The 17,609-nt window shown below is 36.9% G+C and overlaps 1 protein-coding gene across 4 annotated transcripts in view; it reads right to left on the reverse strand.

The window, feature by feature from the left end:
* Nucleotides 1-17,609, reverse strand: part of Rbm46 (RNA binding motif protein 46) — a 51,229-nt gene that overhangs the window by 29,872 nt on the left and 3,748 nt on the right. For all 4 annotated transcript variants that reach the window (XM_087200283.1, XM_087200284.1, XM_087200286.1 and 1 more), the window contains exons 2-4: nt 7,707-7,878; nt 6,120-6,587; nt 4,761-5,540 (exon numbers count right to left, since the gene is read on the reverse strand). In XM_087200283.1, coding sequence (XP_087056409.1) covers nt 4,761-5,540; nt 6,120-6,587; nt 7,707-7,857 — 1,399 coding nt within the window. In that variant the 5' untranslated portion in view covers nt 7,858-7,878. The remainder of the gene's footprint in view (nt 1-4,760; nt 5,541-6,119; nt 6,588-7,706; nt 7,879-17,609) is intronic.

Below are 17,609 nucleotides of genomic sequence, written 5' to 3' on the forward strand. Positions count from 1 at the left end.
TACTTTGGGTTATCATACAAGAAAAAAAGGTACCACTGGCATTAGTGGGCATTACACATGGAAACAAAAAAAGAAATACCTTTCCTACAGTTACTTGATAGTAAATTATTTAATAAGGTCAATTCACACCACACACATGAACACTACCCTTCTTCCACTAAGTATACTCCAGGACTTTTCTTCAAAATTTTCTTCAAAGTTTTAACTCCCCAGGACTTCTCTGGTATGTCCTTGATTCTGCTTATTCTAGTCCTAATAGAATAATCCTCCAGAGACAACCAGTGAAAATGTTGAAATAACAAAATCCAAAATAGAGTCAAACTTCTCAGAAAAGCAGGGTTATTCACACTGATGTTCTGATGCATCACTAGACAGATGCAAAATTATAAAATGAAAGATATATTTTAAAAGAAGCGATACTGAATGATCCCAGATGCAACCCTATATCACACACTTGGTATAGGATCTATCTAGTCCAGTGATGGCAAACCTAGAGCTTGCAATGGTAACAAACAGCCCGCTGTAGCACACATGCCATAGGTTCACCACCACTGATCTAGCCGAACACCCCCAAGTCTGTATTTCATCCATTCAACTCACTGGGCATTCTATTTATTACAGTCTCTAAAAAGAACCAGTTGAACACACAGTATTTTATCCTGCTGGTTTATCCAATGCGATGAGGGAGGTTATTCTGTGACATTATGAAAATGAAGATCATGTCTAATTGTGAAGTAAAAATAAGGAAGGTTCAGTTTTGGCATTAATCCTAGCTTTCAGCCTTTCTCCTACTAAAGGTATTGTGCTTAAAATGAAGCTTGCTTTAGATGGGGCAATATCTATATATTTTTTAATTAATTTTAAGGTACTTTAAACCAAGAACTTTTGGAATTCTGGCACTAAATGGCCACCAGAAATAAATTCTCTGATTTCCAATGTTAATTTAAGTGCCTCTTATCCCTAAAAATATTGTTTTCCTTAATACCAATGATGGTCATTTTGCCTAAATGACATAATTTGTTTTCCTCTTTTAGTTTTCAAACTTGAACAATGATGATGGTAATGCTAAAAGTATGTGTATAGTAAAAGTACCTTCTTAAAGAAATCTGAAATAAAAAGGTTAAGTTGGGCCGGGGATTTAGCTCAGTGGTTCCGCCACCACCTGCCTCGCAAGTGCAAGGACCCAAGTTAGATCCCCAGTACAAAAAAAAAAAAGGTTAAGTGATCTCATATAATAGACAAAGATCAAGGTAAGACTGGATATATAATGGCTAAAAAAAAAAAAAAAGCACCAAACTCCTGGAAAAGTTCATATAAGACTATCCAGGCAAATTTTTTAAATTACTACATCTAAAGAAAATATTCAAAATAGTAGTTAAATGTGCTACCTAGAAAATTAAGATTTCTCAAATTCTTTAATATAGCCAAAAGATGATATAATACATGAACAGCTCCATTTGAGGGAACCCAAGAACTAATAACAGAATCTCAAAATCTCAGAAAAGTCAATCATTTATAAGTATCTAGCAGGATGTTAACAGCACCATTATCCACTAGGTGATCTCAATCCTACACTATTCGGTGAAACACTACAACCTTTACCTAAAGGACAATGCATCCTAAAAAGCCTCAACACCGTGAAGATCTATAATTAAAAGCTTCAATATTATTAGAGAGGGAAAAAGTGAGCTAGATGTTACTACATGACTACTCAATCTTCTCTAGATCTGTCAAGTGTGAACACTCCAGGCTGTCTACATAGCTCCTGATCCTGTCCTTAAGGACCTCTGAAGATCTGCCATGTTTTCCAATCCAAGTTTCTGATGTGGTTTGGACATTTCCTTGACTTCTCTTTCTCCTATTCCTCAGATGCCTAATTACAGATATTCCTCGTTTAATGATGGAGTTAAGTTCCTGTAACTAAGTGTTAACTGAACTGGTCACTAAAGGAGAACTTGTATATAGTGTATACATTACAATACTCAGAACAAAGAAATAGTCAAAGGAAACTCCAACTTGATAACTGCTTTTATTTGCATAACTTACATGCGGTACTGTAATGTATAAGAACATAAAGCTACATTACTGTACTGTACAGTACAATCAGTAAAAATCACAGTACTGTACTACAGACGAAGCTACCATAAGGCTACACTGCCACACACGTTCCTGTGTCGTTAGTCAAGACTAGAGGCCCATAAGTCCAAACAGTTCGCCTCAGTCATTAAGTCTGAACAGTCATTGAATGAGGAATATCTGTATAACATTCCTTACCTCTAACTCAACAACTTTCACTTATATTTCTATTCAAGACAGTAAGGGTTTTTTGCTTATTGTTCCTAGTTAAGGCCTCAGGCCTTGTGTACTGTGCCCAGATAGGACTTAAAAGAGTTTAAATTTTTAATGTATTGTTTACATTAGTTCTTGTCCCTGATGATGAACAGACACTGGGGAAATACTTAAATTGTTCAACTTTTTATTAAAAGCAATTTTTTTAAACAAGGTTGATAAAACCTGAGATAAGCAAACTGTACCCTTTAAAGATTAAATTTATTAAAGCTAATTTAAACTATAATTAACCAAAACCAAACTGGGAATACTATTTCTGATCAGAGGTTTTCTTAGGGAACTACAGTAATAGTTATAGTTAACATTATAGTACAGTTAACTATGAATCAAATTAAAAACACCCTAATAAGGAAGTTAAAAGCTAATAAGAGGCCTCTGATTCCACGTAGAATCAAATCTTCTTTATAGAATAGCCAGCCAACCACATCTACATAAAAATCTTGTTGAAACAAACTAAGACAACTATGTTGTAAGAATCACAGGTATTTAAGTTAAAATTGAAGGGAATGAGTGGAAATAGTTTCAGCATTATCATGGTAGATCAGAGACACAAATGTCTTAGGAAAACCTGCATCACCATCTAATGACCTATGCTCCATTTGACTCATTGTTCTCTAAGAACTCTGATTTGAATTTACTTGCAAAAGGCGAAAGATTTATTCAATGTGAAGAGAAACCAGAGTATTACTTGTGATCCACCTAATTTTATCTTTAACACAGATGGTGTGCAATAGAAGAAAAAGGAAGTCTTGTTTTTTGTACATCAAAAGAAATCATATCTAAGAATTTAACTTAGATGACTGTTACATTTCCAAATATCTCCATTATTAACAGGTAACACTACTGAAAAGTTTCTTTGAAGAGAACTGCCCTTAAGCCTTAAAATTTTGATGACACCTCCAAATAATCTCCTTAGAGGGCTAGGGATTTAGCTCAATGACACAGTGTCTGCCTTGCAAGCCCAAGGTCCTGAATTCAACCCCCAGTACCACAAAAAAAAAAAAAAAAAAATTTTTTTAATCTTCTTAAATATTCCTAACGCTATGGGAGTGGCTATGATAAAGAAGTTATATGGCCGGGGATTTGGCTCAGTGGTTTCATCAGCTACTGTGTAAGCGCAAGGACCCAAGTTTGATCCCTGGTACAAAAAAAAAAAAAAAAGTTTATCTGTGAAGTTATATGATGCATTAAATTAACCGTCTTTTGACAGTGTTTTTCCTTGACTACTTCTCTTGAACAAATCTGAGAAATGAATTTTAAATAGATGTAAGCTTGAATTGAAAATCAATTTTAAGCTATGAGTTTGATAACTATTTGACAGTTTTTGTTTTTTTTTTTTTTTTTTTGGTACCAGGGATCGAACTCAGGTCCTTGTGCTTGCAAGGCAGGCGGCAGAACCACTGAGCCAAATCCCTGGCCCGAGTTTGATAATTATAATCAGGAAATAATCTAATTCTTTTACTGTTAACTCTGAAAAAACTACTACTATTCTAGTAATTTGGGGGGGGCGGGTATGGGGGATTGAACTCGGGACTTTGTGCTTGCAAGGCAGGTGGTGGAACCATAGAGCTAAATCCCCAGCCCATCTAGTAAATATTGTTTTGGGCTCACAGTAATCACCAACTAAAATCCACAGGTACTTAAAAAATGACACAGACCAGTAAAGTGGGGAGAAGCTAACATAACAGTTAAAAAAGTAGGAAAACACTAGGACAATGTCTCTTTACAAAGTCAAATATTTAGGGGGCCAGGACTTAGCTCAGTGGCACTTCGTCTGCCTCACAAGCACAAGGTCCCGAGTTTGACCCCCGTACCAAAAAAAGCCAAATATTTAGTTAGCACAGTGCCTTCTTAATTATCCCTCTTTTAGAGAAAATCTATTTTTATTTAAGAAAAAAAAAGCACACAAGAATGGTCCTAAATATCACTTAATGATGCTTTTTCTCTTTCTTGAGTAGCGAGAAATTTCCAGATTGGTGAGCATAAGGCTATGTCTACACCTAAGCCGTATGAAATGCCTCTGATTTTACCAACTCCCTATCCCATCCCCAAAAAATCACTGCACAGACTTCGCCAATGATGTAGGGGCAAATTATAAATTTATAAATTGGTTTAGCAAGAAGTGCTCTAATTTATGTAGAAATTTTTATCAAAAGATTAGTCATTGCAAAAATAATGAAACAAGATCCAAAATTTATAGTAAATCAAATTTTTTACAAATTTTCCTCTATGTAAATAATGCTTAAAAAGATAAATGTGGGAAGATTATACAGCAGAGAAGTATCATGAACTCATAAAACTAAGATAAAATTTATATTAAATATTCATTACTCATGCTGAGTTCAAAATAAATGAATTTATAAATAATTTATAATTTTTCATATTATATATCAAAGTATTTCTAAACTTACCTAAATGAAGTAATGTAAATTGGGCTGCAAGTTCCTTTGCATCTTCTATCGTAGTACAGAGTTTATCTGGCATAAAGTAACTCTGGGATCCATTTGCAATAGCAGGAATAACTATTTTGTATACCAAGAGTACTTTCCCATCCTGACTGGTTGTTGAATATAAATAATATTCTGGTGGTGCCCAATTATTTTTGTTGCAGTAATAATCCAAGTGCATTACTGCAGAATTAAAATGACTGGATTTTAAAGAATACATACTAATTGGAGTAAGCTTTGTCCCAGGAAAGAAAGGATAAGTGCATCTTTCAACTTCAGGGGGGCTTGGACTATGACCGTTGAGCCGAGCAGGGAGAGCTGGTGCCTTCCCTAGAGTTTTGGGGTGGTTCTCTTCTTTGTTAATATACACAATCAGGTTTTCAGGACTGGGGCTAATCTGACCATTAAGGTGTTGGCGCCCAGTGCTTTCTTTATTTACTGGTTTTGCAAGTGTTACCTCAATACTTGCTCCATCAATGCATTTGCCACTCATAACAGACATAGCAGCTACTGCATCTTCTCGGTTGAAAAAGTGAACAAAAGCATAATCTCTAAGTTTTTTTACTCGTTCAACTGCACCAGGTTTGAATTTATTGAATTCTCCTTTAATTGTTTCTTCTGTAGTTGAGATCATTAAATTTCTTACGAAGAGAACTTTAACTCTTTGCATAGTTTCCTCATCAACTTCTTTCTCCGGATCAGCCCAATCCACCTGAATGGTATGGCCCCAGAGTTGGAATGTACCTGCAAAAAAGAACATATTAATGTGACGATAATTAAAACAAAGAATGAAAGTATAAAATGTTAAGTAAATGTTTCTCCAAAGAAGTAGAAACTCAAGCACCTATCAATGTATCTGATTATTCATACAGAAGTTTCTACTAAAGGAAACTTATAACCAGAATTTATGGTGGAATTTAAGAGTCAAGATGACAAATATTTTGTTTTGTTTGTTTTGGTACCGGGGATCAAACTCGGGTCCTTACACTTGCGAGGCAGGTGGCGATGATGACAAATATAATTCAAGGATAGACCTTAAGTTAGACCTCAATTAAGTAAAATGCCCTTTGGATCTTTAGTAAACAGTAACTAATAACTCAAGGTATACACATTTGGTAAATGGTAAATTATCATAAATATGACTCAGAGGAAGAATTTCTTGTCTATAAGAATGACTTGTTCTACTTCCTCACTCAATTCTTTATTCTTCTTCAAGTAACATTACCTATTTTGTTAATAATGACCTAACCACTGAAGTAACTGTTATTTTTCTATATCTGTAAGATTAATATGAAAAAATTATCTTTAAAAGGACCAACTTACCTGGAATTAATTTCCTCCTAGCCATAGCAGCAGCTCTGTGAGACTCATACTTAACAAAAGCAAAACCACGATTTTTGGTCTTATCAGTTGCACTTGGATAAACAATGACATCTACAACTCCTTCTGTAACTTTCTTCATTTCATCCAAAATTTCTTCTTTCTTCTTTTCCTTGGGAATAGCTCCAATAAATAATCTACAATTATCCAAGCTCACACAGACACCAATAAACTTCCCTGGACGAATCTCATAATTATTAAGAATTCTAATGGCCAACTGGGCTTCTTCTTTCATAGTGTACATCACAAAAGCATAACCTCTATTTTCACCACTAAATTCCATCATAAGTCGAAATTCATATATCTTCCCAGCTCTTTCAAATACAGGAACTAACTCATCTTCATACATATCACGAGGTATTTTTCCTACAAAAACTTCACAGCCTCTAGGTGGAGGTGGACCTTCCCAATCTGAAAGACAGAAATAGACAGGGCCAGGGATTTAGCTCAGTGGTTCTGCCGCCTGCCCCCGAAAGCACAAGGACGAGAGTTCAATTCCCAGTACCAGAAATAAATGAATAAATAAATAAACAAACAGACAGACATAAAAAAAATTCTAAAAAGATACTTATTATTGAATCATTTATCATTCAACAGATTTGCTGAATGTACCATGCACTATTCTAGGTGCTGGGATCAAAAGCCCGTTCTCTTATGACGCTTATATTCAACAGAGAAGGGATACAGTAAGTCAGTGGTAAGTGCTACCATGTGCTAGTCACAAAAGGGGTAATGTTTTCAGTGAGGTAGTCAAGTAAAGCTCTGAGCACAGAAGGTTTAAGTGGAGACCTAAATGAAATGAAGGAATGGGCTGTTAGGGTTCTCTGGGAAAAGCATTCAACAAAAGGAAAAAGCAAGAGGTTCATACATCAGAGCAAAAATGAGGCTAGAGATCTGTATGGCTCCAGCGTACTCAGAGTGGAGCAAAGTAATAAATGATGCAGCGACCACTGAGGTTAACTAGAAGCCAGAACTTTGTGTGTAACAAAGTCAACCAGAGGGTTCTGAGCAAAGGAATTATACCAGCTATTGGTAGAAATGTAAAAACATTTTATCTGTTGTCTTCCCCCCGCCCCCCGCCCCCGGCCAGGTCCTGGGATGAAAACTCAGGACCTTGAGCTTGTGAGGCAGGTGTGGCGCCACTGAGCTAAGTCTCCAGCCCAAACATTTTATCTGTTTACCTGTTGAATCTGATTTTGTGGTATAACTACCACTCCTCGACTCACAGATCTTTCAACTTCCTCTCCAAGTGACCTTCTTTTTAATTCTAAGAGTATACTTAGGACAATGCCCTAATCCTGACTTCTTTCTCAATCCAAATTGATTTTCATCTTTTTCTTAAACCAAGAGCAGGATTGCAAAATTAGAAGGATAAAATGTGTAACATTTATAATCTACCTAAAAATGACTGCCGAGGTCTTAAAGCAGTTACAAGAAGAGAGTTATTTTTTAAGACACTTGTGGGGTATACACCTAATCCAAATGACTACTTTGAAATTTTAACTTAAAAGAAGATAAATAAATTCACACCTGGAGGAGGACCACCAAATTTCCTTTGTCCATTTTCTTGAACCATGTTGTAACCAGTCTTTTCCATCAAAGCGAGCAATGCTGCTTCATTTTGAACACCAGTTCGAACTTTACTGCATCCATTTGCTCCATCCATATTTTCTTCATTCATGGCTGCAGTTCCTAAAATAAACTGAAATAACAGTGTCAGCTTATGATACAGCACCTGGAATCTATGAAGCATTTCTCTGGGTTGCTCTTCCTCCCAACAGGAGAAACTGGAAACTGCTTTTAATGTTACTGACCAATTAAGCAGTACCTCTAGAAGGCCTAAGTTATAAGAAAGGGAGGCAAAAGTGGAAACAAAAAAGGAGCCAAAACAAAAATGGGAAGGCAGAAGTGAAAGAGAAGGAAGAAAAAAAGCAAGAGGAGTAACAAAACACATTGCCACCAAAGAACATATGATCACTGGCAAGGTTCAAATCATTTCATCTTACAAGCCTACAGGCCAAGTGAACCTTTGTGTGACTTCTACTTGTTAGATACATGTTCCCTAATGCCAATGTTGCTCATTTTGTCAGCAATGCTCAAGAACTTCACTAGATTTCAGAAACTGAACAGATCCTGGAATAAGTAAACAGAGCTTAAAATTACCCCCTTTTTTATGTGCCAGAAATTACTAAGGAAAGTAAGGAATACAATTACTGATCATCTGAGCAGAAACAGAGTATCTATGATTTCCAACCAGCAGCATCTTAAGAAACATTTGTTTGTTTTGTCTGTCTGAGACAGGATCTTGCTATGTAGTTCAAGCTGCTCTTGAACTCACTATGTAGCCCAGGTTAGCCTGGAGCTCTAGGCAGTCCTCCTGCCTCAGCATCCTGAATTACAGCAGTACACTACCATAGCTGGCTAAACTTACTGCTGTCACAGAATTGTAAACACACACACATAGTTCTAGGTTTGCTCTAAGGATTTCTGAAGGATACATCTGTGAGTGGAGTCATGATGGACTGTCAGCAGGACTGACGTGGGCTTGCACGAAGGTAGGTATATTGCATGTAGTTTAAGGCCTTTTTATAGAGTTTAATTCTACACCAGACAGGTCTTGGCCTTTATATGGGGGAGTCAGGATTCAAGAATCAAGAAGAGCTTTATTATCTTAGAAGGCAAAACTCTGGCCTGACCCCAGAAAGTAGAACTAAAGTCAAAGTTCCTCAGTGTATGTGAGTTGTGTTTCCTGGAGAACAAATGCTCATATTCTTGTCATTTTGAATGTTATTTTCTTTGTGGAAAAATATTCTGACCACAGGTTATACAACACACAGTTTTTCTGCTTAAATGTCAGTCACATGTTTATTGATAAGAGTAGGCACTTCCTGCATAGCATTCCATGATATATTAATTTTAGTCCCAGCAGAATCCACACATTTCTTCTGGGAAGATTAGAAATATAAATCTGTTGGTGGTGGTGTTGGTGGTGGTGTTGTTGTTTGAGACAGGCTCTCACTATGTAGTTCAGTCTGGCCTTGAACTCACTATGTAGTTCAGGCTGGTCTTGAACTTGTAGTGATCCTCCTGTCTCAGGCTACCCAGGGCTGGGATTACAGGTGTGCACCTTCCTAGAAATAAAAATCTAATACACAAACGTATCACGAGATGGGAGGGTAAGTGGTTATCCTTTATTAACTACAATAAAGCATTAAAGCATGGTTTTTAACCCAAAGAACCATTTGTTAGAATGTTAATATATGTGGAAAATTTTAAAGTAAATTTAAAAACCTTTAGTAAAAATCATGTATTGATTTTATGCATTCAGTTTTGCATAGATACACATATCCAGTTTTTTGGATGCTTGCTCATAACCCAAGTTTTATTCATTTATTTCAACTTTAGAAGAAAATACAGAATTAACAAAAAACCCCAGAGCCTTCATATGTTGAGAGAAAATTGCTACTACTTATTATTATAAAACAGGCTCCTTTTAAAAGATCCTGTGATCAGTCTTCTCACACTAGCAGACACCAGAGGTGTGCAGGACACTGTCATCCCTCAGAGGGTAGCAGGCGGGCTCCTCCCTCACTGCAGTGCAGGTGTCAGCTTCGCAGCACGCCCACCTCCCTGCCTCATGATTCAGCTGTTTGAGCTGGGGTGCCGTGTCCTAGCCCCTTAAGTGCAAAGCTCAGTCCTCGGCACCTGGGAGAAGGGGGGGATCCAAGTTCCTAGTTCCACAAAATTACGAATTATGGTAGGATATGCCATTAGAGTTATTCACAAGTTACATTAAAATTCCTAATGACTAAGGTCCACTTGTCTGTCAAGATGAGATTACTAGTTGAAACTCATATTGATTTTTAAAGCAGTTTTAGAAGCACACAAAGCCTGTGTAAGCGTGTTTAACATTTCTTTTTTTTCCCCCTTGCCCCGTGAGGTTCTTTGGCTTTAATGTTAAATCTGTATATTTTTGGTTTCATGGTACTTACAGATGAACAGGTTTCCATTTCCAAACTTGCCTGTACTTTTTGTATGGTTCAGAATATCTGACCATTAGATTTATGTTAAGGTATCATTTGTAGAACCACAAAGAGCTGCTTGCTTTTGCTGAATCAACTTAGAAATCAATTTACCAATCTGGTCTTGATGGCAATACATATAAAATGAAAAAACAAGTAGATCATGCCTTGAGGATGTTCTGAAGTTAATGTGACTGCTCACTGGAATGTCAATTTAAAATAGTCCCCCAGTAGTGCAACCGAATGTGTGTCTGTATAAGCAACAGCATGGGTAGGAAGGGCCCACTGGTTTATAGCCCAGGTTGTCCATCTACAGTGGAGGGAGGACATGCTTGGCTGGTGAGGGTTTTCAAGGATGAATAGTTGTCTCGTTTCTCTGAAGTACAGTTATAAAGCTTCCTTAGTTCTTCACTGTGGAACTGAAACATTCTGTAAAATGCAGTTTTAGGGGTCCTGGTAGGTGCAGCTGCTGGCAAAGTATGGTGTTTCCACGGAGAAAGGCAGAGCCTTCCCCATTACAAGAGCACTGTCATTTCCTCCCTGTTTGGGTTGGGCAGACCCTTGTTTCTACGAAGCTGAATTAGGATTTGGTACCACATAGCACGGCCACATTATATCATAAAAATGTGTTAAATGATAAAGCATACTTCAGCCACTGAAGACACAAAAATTAAAACTCTTAAATCTGAGGATCATAAACAAATGGGCAGCATCATTTCTGTATGAAATGAGATCAGTATACAATTAATACACTTAATTTTATACATTCCCTGCAACCAGTTTCAAATTACATTTACAGAGTGTGTTTGTATTAATTTAAATCAGTGCTTTTAGCCTAAAGAAAGTCTTTTTTACAAACATATGGGTTTCCAGCTTTATTACCTAAGTATAATGCACTTAACACCAGATACCAACCTGTAAAGTAGTACTACTGGATCCTTTCCTGAGCCTGTCAGGGACCTGAAACTTCTTACACTTTATCAGGTTATTTGTGAAAAAGAAAAAGAAAAAAGAAAACAAAAACCAAACAATTGTAAAACATTTCAAAATACTGCAAACACCTTGTTAAAATGCAACCATTTGATAATGAAAGCACGGACCTTTAGTTTTACCTAACTGTTGCACTGAATATAAATAATATAAAGTGAACTGTAAACAGATATTTATTTTCCATTTATTGCTTAGCACAGAAAAAGGACTATGCTTAGTGTTAGAGGGCTGAGCAAGCAGACGCACTTCAGATGCAGGGTGAGAGGCAGAAGCACCCTAGCGTTAGCACAGTGTGAACGCAGGCTGCTGAGTAGCAAGGGAGGCACTTTGATCTCATCAGAGTATGTCAAGCAGAGCTTTTATACTCATGACTTCAGTACACCAAGTACTACAATCACCTTTCTTTTATTGTACATGAAATGTAATAACATACAGTTTTGGTGCTTAACAATATTCCTTTTTTAAAAAAATAAAGGATTTTTATTTGAATTTTAAAAATAAAAAATAAAAATGGGACTATCAATACAAGTTACCACATGGGTGCTTTTAAGATCGAATGAAACAATGTATGTAAAAAGCTTGTTAAAATTCAAGTAAGGTTAGTTTTGATAAATATAAAACCAGCAGTGCATCTTAAATTTTTACACACCCACATAGCTGACACAGCAGCACATTTCTGTACACTTTTCATTTTCTCCAAAGTGAGGGATGAGTGTTACACAGTAAAGGCATGCCTTGGAAAGAGTACCGTCTGTCCAGTAGGTGCTGCACGAGGTGGGACGGGTAAGGAGAACTGACACTGTAAACACCCCGCTGGTACTCAGAGCACTGTGGCTGTGGAACCGCCCTTCCTGACTCCTAGCCTTCCTTTTCACTTAGCATCTGTATTTTAGTTAAGTTACCTCCGCTCCACTGCCCCTCCATTTCCTCATCTGTGATACACACACAATGACACTATCTATTCTCACGAAGTTTTCGTGAAGAATCAGTTGATGTCAAAGTAAAAAGCACTTAAGAGTCACTTTTGGTCTTAATAAAAATTTATTGTTTACTACTAATTTTATGCATCTATTGGAATCTGTCAAACCACTAGACATCTGCAAACAACAATAGCTTAGAATTCAGTTACTCACTGCATCTGCAGAGTAACTGGTTTCAAAACAAAACTGTGATTATCCCAGAGAGAAAGAGGATGACAATAATGATTGTCTTGTCCCATTTACTTTAACGGGTCTACTATAAATATTAGTATGTTTCTACACATTACTGCTAATCTCTACCATTTCAGGAAGCATCTACCTTGCTTAAAACAAAAACTATTATCTCCATTTAGATAAAGAAACAGATTTAGAGAAACTATACCCAAGACTACAGAACCAAAAAGTGGTATAAAAAAATTCAAACACCAGGTCTGTTTGATCTCAAACACCCTCTCTCCCACGAAAATTGTCTGGCACACTTCCCTCAACTTTACCTGAAAGAACAAGGAAGCATCCAAAGTTGACTTTTATGTAAACAGAATTACCAGAAACTATAAACTGATAAATACAGTGACCTCTAAGTCCCTCTGGGTGATGAGTAGCACAGGATGCACAGGACACACACACACACACACACACACACACACACACAAACACACACACACACACCACACTCTTCTAGTCTTCAAAGTTGCTTCCAAGCTAGTGTTACATTGCATCAAATGAAGTAGTTCTAAAAAATTTTAAAAGGGCAGGAAAGTAGTTTATGCACTCAAAGAGTTTCTACCTACCATCTATCTACCTCATTTCCCTAAACTTAACCTCTGTATCCCAGTTTTCTTTCCCATTTATCGAACAGCTTTGTGAACATGTGTTCAAAATATGTTCATTAGACATCTCAAATCTAACATACCAAAATTTGAATGCCATTTTAATTTTCTAAACCTGTCCTCACATTTTACCTTATCTCAAGTAATTCATCCATTCAATCAATAAATGGCACAACAAACATACAGTGTTCCTTCTCCTCCAAACTGTCACAGCTAAAAACCTAGGAATTATCTCAGTCTCTCCTTGGAAATACAGCTAATTGGTCACAGGAATCTGCAGATTTAAAATACTTCTTTAAATCAGTCTTTTCCTGTCCACGGCTACAAGCTGTTCACAAATAATTTATTTCTTTCTTGGATTATTGCTAGGCTCTAAAATGCTATTCTAAGTATTAGTCTTGTCTTCCTCAAAATCTCTACAATGCTGTCAAGGTAATATAAAATATATATATGCTTATATTAACTTATACTTCAGGGAATTTGCTCAGTGGTGCCATACCTGCCTCATAGGTGCAAGGTCCTGAGTTCAATCCCCGTACCGAAAAAAATAAACTAAAAATAAAAAATGAATTATACTTCAAATTAAAACTAAGAAGAAAATGAGTAAATTCATTTTTTATCCTTAAAATTAGGAAAGCTTTTCAAAAAATAAATTTTTTAAAGCCTCAGAGGAACATATTAACAGATTATATTTTTACTACATAAAGATATTTTGGAAGGTAAACATGATAAAACTAAGTAAAAAAATTATAAGCAGGGAAAAATGCTCTTAAACATCTATGATAAAGATTAATGTCCTTAAAATAAAAAGAGCAGCACGATACTGTAGTTAAGAACAGACTGAGGTACCAGACCACCTAAATCTGAATTGCAGTTCTTCCCTTTACTAAGCTATGACTTTGGAAAGTTATTTAACCTCTAAATACCTCCATCTAATTCTGCATAGTAAGTGGACAATAACAATTTCTATCTCATAAAATAAAAGGATTCAAAATAAAGGGCTTAAAATAGGCCTTTAAATATAAGCAATAAAAATGTATTTACTAGTATTAATATGACTAAACAGTAAGAAAAACATAGGGGCCGGGGCTTTAGCTCAGTGGCCCAAGTTCAATCCCCAGTACCAAAAAGAAAAAGAAAAATACAAACTGTAGACCAGAGACTGCAAACTCACATTCAATCATGTGTTCAACAAGTATTTACCAAGCATCAACTGTGTCCCTGGCATTATTCCTTATTTCTAGCATATTTCCAGTAAATAAGATGAAAATTGCCCCCTTGTATAGCTTATGCTCCGGAGGGGAAAATGAATGATATATAATATGTAAATTATACGTAAGAGGTGAGAATACAAGAGCAGTTGGAGGCTAGCAGGAGAAGACAATTCAATTTTAAACAAGATAGCCAGTACAGACCTCATGGAGAAGGTAACTTTTTAATTATTAAAGAACCTACCCGTATAGCTATCTGGGAAGAATACTCCACACAAATGGAAAACCAGGACAAAAGCCATATTGCAGAAGTGTGCTTGGAGAGTACAAGGCACAGCAAAAGAGCCAGTAAAGCCAGGGGAAATGCAGTAGATATAGTCACTTAGGTAATAAGCTGCAGCATATGTACACTGTGCAAGTTAGGTAACTTCAAGACCTGAACTTTAATTTGAATGGGAAGCCATTGTAGATTCTGAACATAGGAGCTATATAACCTTCCATTTTAAAAGGATTATCTGATTGCTGTATTGAAAAGTCAATAAAAGACAAAGGTAGAAATAGAGAGATCAATTAGAAGACTGCTATTGAAATGCAGGTGCGAGATGATGGTGACATTAAACAGAGAAACTGATGGAAAAGGAACAAGTGGTCACATTTGAGATATTTTGGGGAGGTACATCCAACAGAATTTTCTGACACAAATGGATATGGATTATAAGATAAAGAGAAGGATGACAACAAAGCTTTGGCCTGAGCAAAGAGAGATGAGGAAGGCTATGAAGAACAGATTTTCAGAGCAAAATCAGAGAACAGTCTTGCACGTGTTAAACACGAATATCTACTAAACAACTCAAATCCCACCAAAGGCTGGCAAGAAATAGTAAAGAGCAAAGGACAAGTACAAGACCACAGAAGTGGTACGTATAGATTGTGCTTAACTAGAACTTCCACTTAAAAAGGGCAATGGCTACTCAACTACAGCAAACTTACCATGAGGAGATCTAGCTTTCCTAGATATGACACACTTATTCTCCAGAAAAGCCAGAAATCTAGAGATTTTATACAGAACTGAGGACTAAACTCAGGGGCTCAAGCATGTTAGGCAAATGCTTTACCACTAAGCTATATCCAAGCCCTTTTGCTTTTTAATTTTAAGAAGAGGTCTTGCTAAGCTGCTCAGACTGGCCTCAAAATGGCCAATAAGTACATGAAAAAATGTTCAACATTGCTGGAGAAATGCAAATTAAAATAACACTGAGATTCCATCTTACACTAGAAAGAATGGCCATCATCAAGAAATCAAGCAATAACAAATGGAGAGGCTGGGGGGAAGGGAGGATACATCTTCATTGTTAGTAGAAATATAAACTGGTACAACCACTATAAAATCAGTATGGAAATTCTTCAAAAAGCTGAAACTAGAAATTCCATTTGACCTGGTTATTTCCTTCCCGAAACAGTTAAAGACATCCTATTAGTGATACATCCACACCCATATTTATAGTAGCACAATTCATAAACAGCTAAAACTTGGAAATGGCCTACATGTCCATTAACAGATGAATGGATAAAGAAAATGTATTTATATACAATTTGTTCTCTGCCATAAAGAAGAACGAACTTGAGACTTCTGGGAAGGTGATGGAGTGGTGAACAGCAGAGAAACAGCCTCTCCAACATTTGGAATCCAGACGCTGGAACACACCAAAGTGAGGAAGAGAAGTAAGGAAGTGGGTCCCCAGGACCCAGCAGGAAACCGAAGTGAAAACTGAAGCCCACAGAGAGCTCAAAGAGGGGGACCTAAACACAGAAGGAGGTGACAAGCAGCACTTTCTCCCTAAATCCTGGCCCACTGCATGGGAAGAGGAGCTTAAACCTGCAGAGGCATGGTAGCTACTAGCAACCCCAGAGACCTCCACAGAGAAACTCACCAGTGGAACAGAGCAGTGAACAGAGCACTACAGTGGCTAGTGAGTCGTTTGGGTACAGAAATTTCACAGGAGAGGGCACTTGGCCAGTCACCATCTTGGAGAGGGGCCAACTGAGCAGCTGCACGCTGCCTCCATCTATCAGCTCCCAATATCAGGGTGAGGCAGAACCAAGTTCAAGTCAGCAGGAGGTCAAGGAGCTGAGTTTAACCCCTCTCTCGGGGAGCCAAGGTCAAGCTAGCAGGAGGCACGTGTAGTGTTACAGGCTGAACAAATCATGTTCCAAACTCACAGCCAGAAACCAGCCTGAACTTCAGTGAAACTAAAGGTGCAGCCTTGTTGGGATTAATCAACACAAATCTGGGCTCTGTCTGCCCACTGTGTCTACCAGTGACAGTAGAGACACACCTTGAGATGGACATTTTTCTTTTCTTTTTTTTCTTCTTTTGTTTTTTTTCTTGATTATTCCTATTTTTATATGAGTGTAAACACTGTTTTTAGTTTTGTTGTTGTTGTCCTGTTCTTCTCTTTCTTTCTTCCTTCCTCTTTCCCTACTGTCTTCTTTACCAGTTTCCCAAAGTTCACGGAATTTTCCTTTGACCTACAGCCTTGCTTCTGATGTCTTCCTCTTCTTCTATTTCTTCCCTTCAATTCTTGCTTGCCTGCTCATTTCAACACAACAGACTATCTCATTTCTTTTATCATTTTTATATTTTAATGCTTATTGGTCTCAAATACTAAATGGTAGAAATAGCAATTTAAAAACTTCTCATCTAGGCAAAAGTCGTAAGTCTGTTATTATCAGCCAACTCTACCTTTTATTATTCTATACTTCAGGGACAAGTTTATGTGGTATCAAATCCAATAAATAAAATACTACATTATCAATAAATTCTAATAAAAGGATTGTTAATTTATGATAATCAGAAGCATTAGGATAAACTCACCATTTTTCAGTATTTTGTTTTTAAAAATGCAATGTTTTACCTTATTTCTTTGAAATTAAAATTAATCGCCATTTTAAATGACACAAATTTAGTATTCCTTATCCAAAATGCTTGAAACCAAAAAGCATTTCAGGTATTTTTAGATTTGGGAATATATGGTTATATACATAATGAGGTTTTGTTTTATTTTTGTGGTACCAGGGATCAAACTCAGGCAGGACCTTGTGCTTTTGAGGCAGGCGCAGCACCCCTGAACTAAATCCCCAGCCCCGTAACGAGGTATTTTGAAGAAAAGAACTAAATCTAAACACAAAACTCATTTATGGTTATTTGTATATACCTCATACTCACCCTCTGTACCACTGTTAAGTCTGCCTATACTTTGACTTTGGTATGTCACAGAGACCAAGTGTGGCTCTTTCCTCTGGTCAGCGCCATACTGACTCCCATGCTCTACAAGTTTGGATCCCAAAGCACTCCAGATTTCAGATTAGGGTGTGCAAGCTGGTGACCTCCTTCCTCCAC

The sequence above is a fragment of the Heterocephalus glaber genome, unplaced genomic scaffold (genome assembly GCF_053883595.1).
Source record: "Heterocephalus glaber isolate CG9 unplaced genomic scaffold, H.glaber_assembly_v1.0 deba00001737, whole genome shotgun sequence".
Taxonomy (NCBI): domain Eukaryota; kingdom Metazoa; phylum Chordata; class Mammalia; order Rodentia; family Bathyergidae; genus Heterocephalus; species Heterocephalus glaber.